The 13044-nt window shown below is 47.5% G+C and overlaps 1 protein-coding gene across 1 annotated transcript; it reads right to left on the bottom strand.

The window, feature by feature from the left end:
* Positions 1 to 5452: 5452 nt before the first annotated feature.
* On the bottom strand, positions 5453 to 11940 carry LOC130204534 (SLIT and NTRK-like protein 5). Its single transcript, XM_056431339.1, has 2 exons — positions 11687 to 11940; positions 5453 to 9867 (listed from the first exon to the last, which is right to left on the bottom strand). The coding sequence occupies exon 2, from the start codon at positions 9806 to 9808 to the stop codon at positions 7187 to 7189; it is 2622 nt and encodes an 873-aa protein (XP_056287314.1). The 5' UTR covers positions 9809 to 9867; positions 11687 to 11940; the 3' UTR covers positions 5453 to 7186.
* Positions 11941 to 13044: the final 1104 nt, after the last annotated feature.

Below are 13044 nucleotides of genomic sequence, written 5' to 3'. Positions count from 1 at the left end.
AGTCTTGGAAACACACACACACACCAGTGAAACCAATTCTTCCGATAACAATAGGGCGTCTAATTGCGCACCATACTCACGCTAGGTAAACATATTTTCTTCTTGAATTGAGTGGACCTGAAAGGCCAAGCTGCGCTACGCCGTGCCGTTAAATGCTACTTGACGCCACGACGCCAATCAGAGAGCCCGTGGTAAACAAGTGCGAGAGGTGCTTTACGTTTGGCGTTTGCAGGGCAGATTGATTTCCATATAGCACACATGACTAGATGCACAGCTCGCTCCAAAGGGCCCGGCACAGACTAATCAGTGTACTTCTACGGCAAAGAAAGGCTGCATTCAAACTTTGAGGGGGGCACGGAGTTTTTCCGATGCTTACCGATACTCGGGACTCGAATGTGTGATATCTCTGCCTCCATTTTGTGGGGATGCGATACTAAAACTCCAGATTGCCCCTTTTTTTAATGTGCGTGTGTGACGTCTCATTCCAGAGCCCACGCAGGCGTACACGGAGGCGCCGCCGGCCCGGTTAGAAGGCTCCGACGCTCAAAGCCATACATCAACCTGTTTTTGTTGTCTGTCTGTGTTTTTTTTCTCCCCCGTTTGGGCCCAGGCGTCTCTCCGGGCTCAGCGGCGCCGCGGTTGCCATTTATCAAGCGACGGGGTTACCGCGGCTCTGGATCAACCGGGCGCAGCCGGCGTAAACAAGGAAACAAACAAACAAACGAAGCGGGGAGGACCCGATGAAAACAACCAGGATGCCCGTTGGGAGCAGGGGGAAGAGAGGCGGGTAAAGGAAGCAGGGGGAGAGGAAGGGGGGGAAGGCATCGCAGACAGAAAGCAAAATACCATGACGTTAAAAAAAAAAAGAACGACTGAATAAATCATGAAACAACAAACTGTAGCGTCTCCCTCCACACAGGCTCTGACATAAAGAATAAAGAAAAGCTCTTTGGAAGCTTTTCATCACGTACATCTCCCGGTGAGATTGCAACCACCTGCCCGCGTGTCACACAACATTTTGAATTCTTTTTTTTAAAACGTGGGCACGTAATGCGGTATTGTTAATATAGTATTGTACATGTAACAGCCATATCTCAGAGTAATTGCGATCCATTTTTGCTTTCAGGATTTCTTTCCCCATCTGCATAATCACTTCATTATCTCCGATTCAGATTGAACTGGTGAGGGAAAGAGATCTCTCCCATTCTAACGGCAGGATATCAGGTTCTTAAAATTCCCATTATTTCCATATATGGCAGTAAATCAAAAGGGAGAAATCATCCACTTTGGGGGGAGGAGAAACTGTCTCTCCCATAATTACAGATTCTATATGTCGCGGTGGACATAATACCATATTTAAATTGATGTAGGGCATATTTTTCACCGTTGCTTTTGTCTCGGATGACGAATGATCCAAAGATCAACACATTTCTACATTTTTCTTCTGATAATCTTGTGATTCTATTTGACCATTTCATCTCAAGAAGAAGAAGAAGAAAAAACATGTTGTAATAAAGACACAAATGGATGAAAAACGTGTCGAGGATAATAGGAAGCTGGAGTCAGGAGATTAAAAAAACAACATTATGGACCTCCCTCTTTGCAAAGAAGACACAGCCAGACAATTTCAAGATAAAAAAAAGAACCCATCAATCAATTTCAAAATCATATTCAGTTGCCTCGATTATACCAAGAGGATACAATGTCCTCGCACCGATTAAAGGAATAGAACAAAATAAAAGCCGGCCAGCCACAGTCGGCAATGGACTATTTCAGGCTGGACACTTCCGTGTTAACAGAGAGGCTCATGGGAGCAGAACGTTGATCATGACGGGGCACATTTGGGTGATCCAATCGTGGAACAGACATAACCACAGAACGGCGTATTAGACGAGAATGAATAATTTTCCCGGACAAATAAAAAGCTAAACATGTCCGTGTTGGCCCCGCCTTGATTGGAAATGTCTTCGTTATTCATGAACCTCGAGTGCTTTCTGTTTTCGCGACCGCGTGCTTGATTTATACAGGTGTTTTACTGTAATTGAGTCCTTGACCGTCCCTTTAAATGTTAACCGGTCCGCCGTGACATTTCCTGATAACAACACTTCATCCATAATGCATCACGACCACAGAACTATCCCGACGACCCTCGCGCCGCGCTTCGCATCTCGGATTCACGCGAGGCGCCAACGTTACGCCGAGACCGGCGGCGTGGCGAGAAAGTGATCAGCGGTGGTGGCGACGCGGGCGTGAAGAGAGGAGGTGGTGGTGGCTGAGGGGGGGGGGGGGAGGACGACAAATAAAACTGGTTGAGGGCTGATGAACATTTGAGCATTTTTCTACATGCCTGAAGGAATTCCATTAACCACTTTGATTAAAGTAATCACTGGAGCCATCGGTGCCTGTCAGACGCCATCCCTGCCCTCTCAATTACCCGGATCTCCTTGAACTCAATTGCTTGCGTCGTCACGAAGAGAGAGGGAAAAAAACGAGGACGCGCCGAGGACGAGGCGAGAGGGGCAGGCGAGGGGACACGCCCCCCCCCCATCTCCTCCTCTATCGGTCTCGGCATACACATATCAGCCTAATTATCGTTTATCTTCGCCCACGTCGGCCGGTTGCCGACCAAATGTGGATAAACGGAGCGCAAAGGTTTAAAAGGATGAACGCTGTCTGCACTGTGCGGTTCAGTTAAGCCGTGTTCACACACACACACACGCCACCGCCAACGCTAACACTCGTAGCGACTCATCTTCAGATGGATCCCTCGCTCGTTTCCGTCCGGTGAGATGACGCGTTAACGATCATATTAGACAAAGTGGAGACGCCGAGCTTCACGTTCCGAACGCTGCGAGCGGCTGATTGACCGATCGATGAGCGAGCTTACTGTTGTTATTACATCCTGTTTCTCCATAAATGCATCAAAGAAATGGCTGACATCTTCATTTAATCATAACCAGTGACATATAGGCTGATATTTACACATCTGGAGTATTCTTACAAGTGTTTGCTTTTATTCCAACACACATTATTCAAATAGCCCTTGTGGTGGAGGAAATACACCCTTTTTTTAGCTTCAGTATGTTTTTTTTGCGAGCAAAAGCCTAAAAAAAACCTGGGGTTAAAAAGGTTCAAGGAAGTTTTCTTTGCTGAATTCTGCATACAATACCATTCCTCATGCTTTACTATTTTACATCACGGCAAAAAAGACATGTTGTCGAACTATTCCGAAGATGGAAAGCGAAAGCAGCTGCGAGGCTCATCGACGCGGCATCCACCGACAAGGGATCCAGTTCCTTGTTTGGCAAAACATCAGAGCTTTAGGGTGGTACCACCTGAACCTGAGGCTTTGCCTCGCACATTGCCTTAAAATACATTTAAAATCCAATTGAATACCTTTTAAATATACCAGTTCATACCACGTATTCAATTGCCAGGAACTAACCAGCTGTACCTGACGGGAGCTTAAAAGAGAGAACGCGACGCACGCCCGACGCGGAGTAAACCAGCCCCGTGCGTGTGCGTAGCATCAAGCTGCTTTTATTTACCATAAACACCAAATTCCGCCAGCACCCCGTCTCATGAGCCGCAGAGCGCAGCGCTGAGCAAGATAACCCCGCCGAATCAAATCCAGGAAATGTCTAATTAGCGGTGTATTTCGAGAACCCGCCGCTATAACAGCCGCTTCGACGTTTCCCGCTGAAAATAGCCGAGTGCCGAGCCAACTCTCGGAAGCTTTCGCATGAGGCGAGACCTTTCATCTCGGGGGGGGGGGACCTTTCTTTTTTCTCCCTGAATGCAGATGTTGACCACTGCAGGAGTCTCACAGTTTGGGGCGGCATCATTCCCACAGCAGAAGGCATCAGATTTGTTCGGGGCGAACAAAAGAGAGCGAGAAAAGCTTATGAAAGACGATAAATTGAATGACCCAAGAAGGCATAATACACTTCTCTGCCCTCCCTTGATGCCTCCATTTGTGCTCAGACCTTAAGAGCCCATTGGCTGATTAAAAGCATTATTTCAACTGGCAAGATCACCCCCTCTCTTTCCACCTCCTCACTCTCTCTCTCTCCTTCTGCACACACACACACACACGTCCCATGTTGCAGTGCGATGCTTCGTGCGCACGTTACTCTGGGCGTCTGGGTGGGCAGAAGGTACACACGCACAGAACCAGTAATAACCCCAAAAAACATTTGCATGATTCAGTTATTATATAATTGTGCTCATTTAGTTTTTGTTCTCTTTCTCGCTGCCGTTCTGTGAACTTCTTTATGTGAAAAATATAATATTATGAGAACATTTCGTCACTACACAGCTCTTTTTTTTCCCCACCCCCATGTTGGCATCGGGAAGAATGAATACGAATCCATGTCAAACTGTCAACACTTTGCCATCCCATAGGCCACCAATGCTGGCCGACTGTGCACACACACACACACACACTTCCTGGCTATGATTCACATCCCCTGCTACATGTATGACACATCCACAGTTACACTCGGTTCCAGGATGCCTCATCTCCCAAATGGCGCCTTCTGTTCTCATTCTGGGCCTCCGTGAAAGATCCAACAAAGGAAGGTCCCCGAGCAGACCGGCTTCATTTTCCATTATTTTTGTGGTTTTTTTGTCATTGGGAAAGAGAAAAAAGAGAAAGAAAACAAGTGCAGCTGACACACCACTCATCGCAAGTTAGAGATGACTGCAAAAAAAAAAAAAAGAAGCAAAAAAACACTAATTTTTTGCTGATCTTGTTATGAATCCACAATAATCCAGATAATTCCTCCTAAACGAAGAAACAAGGGTCAGATTGACGCTGACGGGGCCCCCCTCCGGAGAGATCCCTGCCCGTCTCAGTTGGGGAACATTGAATTCCTAAATGGTGACGCTCGCCGCACACTGGAAATGGTGGCACGGTGCGTCCTTTGCATTTTTATCGGCCTACTTTGCATATTGGATTTAAGTGGGTCAAGTGAAGAGTAACTTAAAGTCCAACTGAAATGAGAATGCAGCATTTTTGTGTGTGTTGCCTGCTTCAGCATAGGGAGAAATATATATGCTACATTTTCTCCGTCTGCATATAGACGAAGACCTTTTTTTTCTTCCTTTTTTGGACACAGCCAATGAAATCCGGCAGAGCAGACGGTCACACTTTCAGCCGGCAGCACGACACATTAGCCGAGGCTTTGCACGCCCTCCTCCTGCACCGCGGCTCTGAGGGAGCATCCGCGTCACGCTGCAACACGTCGACCGGCCGTAAAACTGACCTGCGAACGCCACATCGGGCTCGTCGGATGCCGGTGTGGTTCTTACTCTTTCACACAGCTGTCTTCCCAGTAACATTTCTGTCTGCTGCCCCCCCCCTCCTCCTACCTCCCCTCTTTCAGGCCAGCTCGAGTGAAAAAGAGCCATTTCTAATATTTCCCCAAAAGACCTTTTTTTTATCCTTTTTAATAATAATTAAAAAAAACTATTGACATTAAAACACACATTTAAAAAACATTTTGACAACAAAAAGGGATGACTAAATGTAATTTCATTTGGACTTTAACAAAAATCAAAACAAGCGCATTAAAAGATTGAAAAAAAGAAAAAAACATGCAGCATTTTCCAAAATATTCTCTTAAAATCTTTTCTGAAGTAAGACATGTTTCTCAAACTATTCACTTGTGGAACCATTTTTTTTTTTTTTAAGGAATGGAGAAATGGCAAACCCTAAATTCAGCAGTTTGTATATCAGCATTACACCCATTGACTTTGTCGGATTGCTAACATAGCATTTAGTTTCAACTCCAACTGCGCTTACATGAATTACCAAATCATCGCTTGCCAGGTGGCAGTGTGGATGCTGTTGTCATGGTAATATTGCAAAGGGACATCCTCAGAATATGCTCATTGATTGAGACCCATTGATTCCACTGAGACACTAGCTGCCCCTCTGAGTGAGGCATAAATACTGTACCTTTATCTGCTTTGATTGAGTCTACAATATAGACAATTCTTACTGGCCAATATATTGCATTTGGATTTCAAAAGAAAAACACTTTTTAGCCCCAGGATGCCACTTTCAAGCTCTCAAATCCCATAATTCACACCATAATTTGATCATTTCTGTGAAAATAAATCGGACCAAGCCCAAAATGCCTGTGTATTATCACCAGCCAGCTCCAGGTTCCTCATACGCACGTTATATGAACCTGACATCATGTTTATTTGATGACAATAACATAGTTTGGTCAATATAGTGCAATAAGTGAAAAGCAATCAAAACAAATAAAGTTGATAAGGGATAGAGAATCTGCGAACGCTTGTATAAAAATAGGTGTTACATTGATTAAAATATCAGTATTACACAACAGAATTAATACTTCAAATATCATTTATGAATTTTGTTTTGTTCTACATATTAAGAATGAATACCCATATTCATTTTTAATATAATAATCTCCTTTATGAGAGCTCATTGAAGGCTAACCCGCCTTCCATTTTCCAAAAAGTGCAGAAAGCATACAAAGACACTTTTTTTCTCTTCATCTTCTTCAAATGACGCAGTCTTTTTTGAACATTGGGGTGTGCCACTTTCGAAAAAAGACACTTTTACAATGCAGAGCTACAGTAAATGAAACTACAAACATAAGCCTTTCCAGAGGATCATGGAGTATGATGACACAGGTAATATTGATGTAGAATCAAAAGTTTTTGAAAAGACATGGCAGATTATATCAATAAATACTTACTTACAGACTACAGCAGAAAATAGTCCTACACAGTTTTCGATGATCTGCTGTACAGTGTTTTTTGTCCAGGAGTGTGATTTTATAAACATTTCTTTTTCTGATTCACAATATACCTTATGTATGGTTATAATCCTGAAAATGAAGCTGGGGTAAGATTTACCTGTACACTTTCATTTCATGTGTTATTCGATCTTCACCATAGAAAAATAGATTTTTGCATCATCAGTTTAAGTAGAAGCAATTATGTTCATCCGCGTTTCAAGAAAGCTGTATCCATTCCTGTAATGTCACGTTTCAGAAATTAGAACGTGAGATTGTTCGGCACACCCCGTTTCAACTCCTTTTGCTTGTGTGTGTGTGTGTCGTGCCAAGGCACCCTATAAACTGAGCCACTGTTTCAAGGAGGTGTCAAGAGAGAAAACGCTTCATTACATAAATGGTTCTGTTGCTCAGAACTGGCTGAAGGTGGTCTGTTTCTCAAGAACTTCGAGGTAATCGGGCTCAGACTGCAGTTTAGCTTTTAGCTCCAAATACTCGTTTCTGTTGGGCTCCACGTAAACAGTACTGGGCGCCGTGCCGTAGAGCACCGTTTCTCTTATCCTCTCCGGGTGCAAGAACTGGCGCCTGACATCAAAATTCGGGTTGTACGTGTACGACACGGGCCCCGTGTACTTGTACTCTAAGTTGGCGCCCCCCGGGATGGACGGGTGGGGGGGCTGCTTGTCGTGATCCAGGATGCCTCGGAAGTAGTGCTCCGCGTCCGTGATGGGGGAGGGGTTGTCGCGCGGCTCGATGGTGCTGACGCTGTACGCCGGGCTCCTCGTCGTACTGCTGTCCCGCTCGTCGTCCGGGCTACTCCGGTACGTGACCTTGAGCTCGTGGAGGTCACGGTAATCCTCCACTGTGTTGCCTTCCCGTGACCTGTAGATGGGGTTTTTGCACATGTGGCCCATGGGGTGGGGGATGTACTCGTAGACGTGGCCGACGGGGGCCTTGACCTTGGGGCAGGAGCGGTTGCTGTAGAGGCTGTACTGCAGGTTGAAGGAGCTGACGTCCGAATTGTTGGTGCTGGTGCGGTCGCTCTGGGACTTCTTGCGCCTCTTCATCACGACCACGAAGAGGCCCGCCGCCACGAAGACGGACATGATGAAGACGAGCAGGAGGCTGAGGATGAGGACGGAGAGGGGCACGGCGCCGCTCGGGGCGTCGAACTTCTGCGGGGCGCCCGTGGTGACGGCGGCGCGGTCGTCCGCGGGCTCTTCCGTCGGGGGCGTCGGCGACACGTCGGCGTCCGAGTCGTCCGGGCACAGCTGCTCCGAGCGGATGGAGCACACTTCCGTCCCGGCGTGGCGCCGCGGCGTCTCGCACACGACCTCGTTGACCACGCTGCCCACGCTGAGCTGCTCCAGCCATGTCTTCATGTCCACGATGTCGCAGGAGCAGTCCCAGGGGTTCTCAAACAGGTCGATCTGCACCAGCAGCTTCAGCTGATCCAAAACGCCACTCACGGGCAGGTTTTGGAAACGGTTGTTGCGCAGGTTCAGTCTGGACAGGGAGAAGCTGGAAAAGATGCCCGCGGGTAAGGTTTTCAGGACGTTGTTGTTGAGGAAGAGCAGCTGGAGATTAGGGAGGTAGCGGAAAGTGGCCGCGTCGACCTCCTTGATTTTGTTGTACTCTAAGTAAAGATACTGCAAGTTCTGCAAACCAAAAAACATTTCTCCTATCAGCTTGTCCATGAGATTACCGTTCAAATACAGCCTACGCAGGTTCCTTAAATCCGCAAAAGCCCGGTCGTGGATCACACTTATCCTGTTGTTTCCCAGGTGAAGCAAATCCAATCCAACGGCATCCACGAAATCTGATCTCCGCACCACGGGGATGTAATTTCCAGTGAGATACATTTTTTTCGGATTGTATGGCTTGGGTTTTAGATCGGAAATGCTTTCGATCTTTCTCTCTTGGCAGTTGACATTCAGCCCGATCTCGGATATCTGCAGGTTGCACGTGCAGGCGGCGGGGCAGTCCAAAGGCACAGGAGATTTGGTCTGAAAAGCAATGATGGGGCCATAATTGTAGGGGTAACCGCCTGGTATTCGGGAAGTGGGCTTTAACCTTGTTCTGTTAAATTGCCGTGTGCCCTTGGTCGGCCGGGAGGAGGACCTGAAGACGGCCGAGGAGGTGGCGGAGGCGGTGACGGCAGCGGGTGCGGTCTGGTAATATCCATTGGTGCTGCTAGGGGGTGCATGCCTGACCGAGTCTTCCATGGGTCTTCGTGGGCACAGCTCCTGTTTGGACACCTCGTCCAGGTCCCGACCGTGGAGCCGGAACGGGGTCTCGCACACCACCTCCCCCACCAGAGCCGTGTAGGCTATGCTCTCCAGCCAGGCCTTCAGGGCGATCAGCTCGCACGAGCAATTCCATGGGTTCTCCTCCAGTTGTAATTCCACCACTTTGTCCATGTGCTCCAAGAGGCCGTTGTACGGGAACATTTTTAACCGGTTCCCCCTCAGGTCCAAGTGCGTAAGGGGAACATTCCGGAAGATGTTCATGGGGAGGGAAGAGAGCAGGTTGTCGTTCAAAATCATCACGGTCAGTTGGTGCAGTTTGCTCAAGGCGTTGGGCTCTATGTTGGTGATGTAGTTATAATCAATCTGAAGGTATTCCAAACTCTCCAGTCCGGCGAAGCTGTCGTCCCGCATGACCTCGATCTTGTTGTTGTTCAGGTGCAACCGTTTTAATCCCTGGAGTCCATTGAAGGCACCGAACTCGACCTCCGAGATGTCGTTGTTCCCCAAGTGCAGGATGGTCACCCCCGTGTAGTTGATGAAATCGTTGACGGACAGCTTCTTCAGGAGGTTCCCCGTCAGCAGGAGGTGGTACACGGAGAAACGGACCGGGCTGATCTCCGTCAGTCGGATGATGCCCCGGTTCTCGCAGCTCACCGTCAGGATCCCTTCCTTCTCCTCGCACGTACACAGGTTCCGACAGATCTCCCCATAATTGTCATACATCTCGACCAGCCTCAGAGATGATGCAATCAGAAGGATTATTTTGAGGATCCAGATATGCATTTTGTCCTCGGAGAGGATGCCCCAGCTCACTCAAGCGCGGTACCGGTTTGAGGCGTCATCTATGAAAAAAAGGAGGAAAAGAAAAAAAGGACGGGTTCTGTTTTACAAAGCATTGGAAACTAAAAAAAAACACACACGTATGCAATCATAGTTATGGTTTAGAGCAGACCCAGAGTGAACAAGTATTCATAACAAACACACAAGACAAGTGGGACCATTAATGCTTCTTTTTTTCTCCATTATGCAGATATAAAGATATTCTTTTTTTGGGGGGGGGGCGGTTGAGGGTGTCAGAGAACAAGCGAGCTGGCTCAATATGTTTAATACATGCTGAAAACGATAATATATAATCAAGTTGATAATACAACTACCCCGCGGTGGACGGCCACTGCGCATTTTTGATAGCTCGCCTGAATTCCAATCTATCTTGGGAGGTGGGGAGGTGGTGGTGGTGGTGGAGGGAGAAGAAGAAGAAGAAAAAAAGCCTTCGACATCCACCGTGTGCAGACTGATAGATCTGGTGATTTACTAATTCAATCCTTTCTCACGCACACACACACAAACACACACACACACACATAAAAAGACACATCGCGTTGTGTACCGGATGATGTGGCATTTCTTTTCTTTCTCTCTCTCTCTCTTTCACGATTTAATCTTCTTAAAAGAAAACTAACATTTAAAAAATCCCCAAAGATTGCACACTCCTGTATCCGTGAAGAGGTCTCACTCACCCCACGTACCCGGCGACTTGGTAACAGTGAGGGGAACTGTCGGATCTCTTCTCTGCACATCCGACCAAGCGACATGAGGACGGGGGGATGTATTCGCCCGATATACCATTAAACCGATCCCGGGTTATAAAAAAAAGAAACGGTGAAACAAAAACAAAAAATGTATAATAAACACAGCTTCTCATAAAGAAATCGCCGGAGAGAAGCAGTCGGTGTTCATCTTAAAATCCGGCCCAAAAAATGTACAAAAAAAAGAAAATAAATCTGCCTACAAGGCGACAGTCGCAGCCTTTCTTCTGCCCACGGGCGAAAAAAAAAGAAGAGAAAAAAGAAACGAGAGGAGTTGATCTAAGGCAATTCAGCAAGTGTTGTTGATCTGGTGGCGGATCTCTGATCGAAATTGCATTTTGACAACGAGTAAATCATTCTATAATCAAGTATTCTGTATGGCATCTGCTATATAGAAGGTTACAGATAGTCCGTCTCTCTCTCTCTTTCTCTCTCTCTCCCTCTCCGCCACGGACCCGTGAGCACGGGCGCACATACACGCGCGCGCACACACACACACACACACACACACACGTTCTGTCTGTGTGCGCTCCACAAAAAGCCTACACATCGACCCAGTAAATCTCCCTAAATATGCGCGTTTTAACACCCGAGAACACGCGCGCGCTGCTCCGTGTGACTGGCGCGCCCGCGTCCATGTCCTTCCATCTCGCACCTTGCCATCACGCCAAGACAAATACCCATCGCCTCTGGTTATAAAATAGATAACTTGGAGGAGGAGAAGAAGAAAAAAACCTGTGCGTCTATCGCCGCCGGTTATGCGCGTGCAGAGGCGGTCCTGTTATTGGGAACGAATACAACGGATGATATATCTATGTGTGTGTGTGTGTGAGCATAAGAAAACGGGAAGGTTTGTTATTGCAATAGCAGCCGCAGACATCTTGTTTAATGGCATCTTTAAAAAACCGGGATGAACTTCAGCAATGCAACGGCGGAGGTTTTGGAAACCGATTTCAGCACCACGGACAGCTCTCTTCCTAAATTAGAGTTAAAGCGCACAACGCCTCCGCGCAGTAGAACCAAAGAGAGAGGGATGTAGAGAGGGAGAACAGGGGGGAAATCAGTGTCCTCTTACCGTGCTGATCCCGGTAAACGGCAAGGCATCCCGAAAACCACAGTTGTGCCCCGTCCTTTTGCTCCAACCTCAGTGGAAACATGGGGGTTTGGGCTGATTTCACCGCTCGCCCTTCCCGTCGGCTGTCAACCAACAACAATAAAATAATCAAAAAAATACTTAGTCAAGTCTCCTCCGTGTTTAGCTCCATGAAGCAGGCATCGAAGAGCACACACACACACACACATACACGCACACACACTGTCTCATTCGGACCAATAACGCGACAGCCAGCGCGGCATAACGGGCTCCCGTGTTCTTCTTCCAGCAGCGACGGAAATCAGCAGCAGCATCATCTCGGAAAAAACAGCAGCAAGAACCAAAGTTCGAACATGGTGAAGAAAAGGAGGTGAACGGGAACTCGGTAATCCCGCATCAGACAGGACCCGCCGGCCGCATCATGTCAACTGTGACTTTCATCCATGCGCACTGGCGAAGCGGACGAGAGAGGCGAGACTCCCCCCGTTGTCTGCTGCCAGTGATGCGGCGTGTCTTCCCAGTGTATGTATACAGATCTGCCCAAGGTCTCTCTCTCTCTATTTTTTATTTTATTTCAATTGCCACACCGCTCAAATCGACCGGAGGGATCAGCGGATATGTTCCTCCAGACTCCGATGAGAGGAATCCACCAATCCTCCTCCCCTCCTCTTCTTCATTTCTGTGTTGTCGCTCCTGCAGCCCCGCATCGCTCTCACGCGGTATCCGGTGAATAATACACACACACACACACGCACACGATATAGTGCAACTTGGTGTCGGTTGGTGCAAACCAGCGCATCCCCTACAGCGGTCGCGAGGATTGTGAAACAATTACCGTGGTGTGGGGGGGCCACATCACTTCGTAGAACACGGACAAAAATCATCCCCCCCCTCCTAAAAAAAAACAGGACTGTCACAGCGCCGAAATGAAAAGCAATGTAATGCGTGCAATACTCCTTAAGGGGGTATGAGGAGGTAGTGCGTCTGTGTGTGTGTGTGTAGAGGGCAGCACAATGATGATGAAAAGAAAGGCAGCTTTGGGAAGGCTTGCTGTTTCCAGACATGCACTTTGTGAATATAATGTTTTAACATTCAGCTGCAACAACCGTTTGATTTGTCACTGAGCTTTTTGGGCTGTTTTTTCTTATTTACAAGCCTTTTTGAGAGTCGAGTCAACCGGACACGTTGAGCTACCCCTTTTTATAATATGTGTTCCTTCTTTGTTCCTTAATTTGATTTCCTCGGAGAGGAATCCGCGTACCGGCCCGCCACTCATCCTGGATTCATCGTTCCTCTTCATTATTCTGTGTGGAACAGGCATTCCCTAAGACAGCCTTCAG

The sequence above is a fragment of the Pseudoliparis swirei genome, chromosome 14 (genome assembly GCF_029220125.1).
Source record: "Pseudoliparis swirei isolate HS2019 ecotype Mariana Trench chromosome 14, NWPU_hadal_v1, whole genome shotgun sequence".
In the NCBI taxonomy this organism is placed as follows: Eukaryota; Metazoa; Chordata; class Actinopteri; order Perciformes; family Liparidae; genus Pseudoliparis; species Pseudoliparis swirei.
This window is presented reverse-complemented; position numbering and strand designations above follow the sequence as displayed.

What these genes read in the sequence shown, in the direction of transcription:
- LOC130204534 (XM_056431339.1), bottom strand. Translation starts at nt 9,808, where the DNA reads ATGCATATCTGGATCCTCAAAATAATCCTTCTGATTGCATCATCTCTG.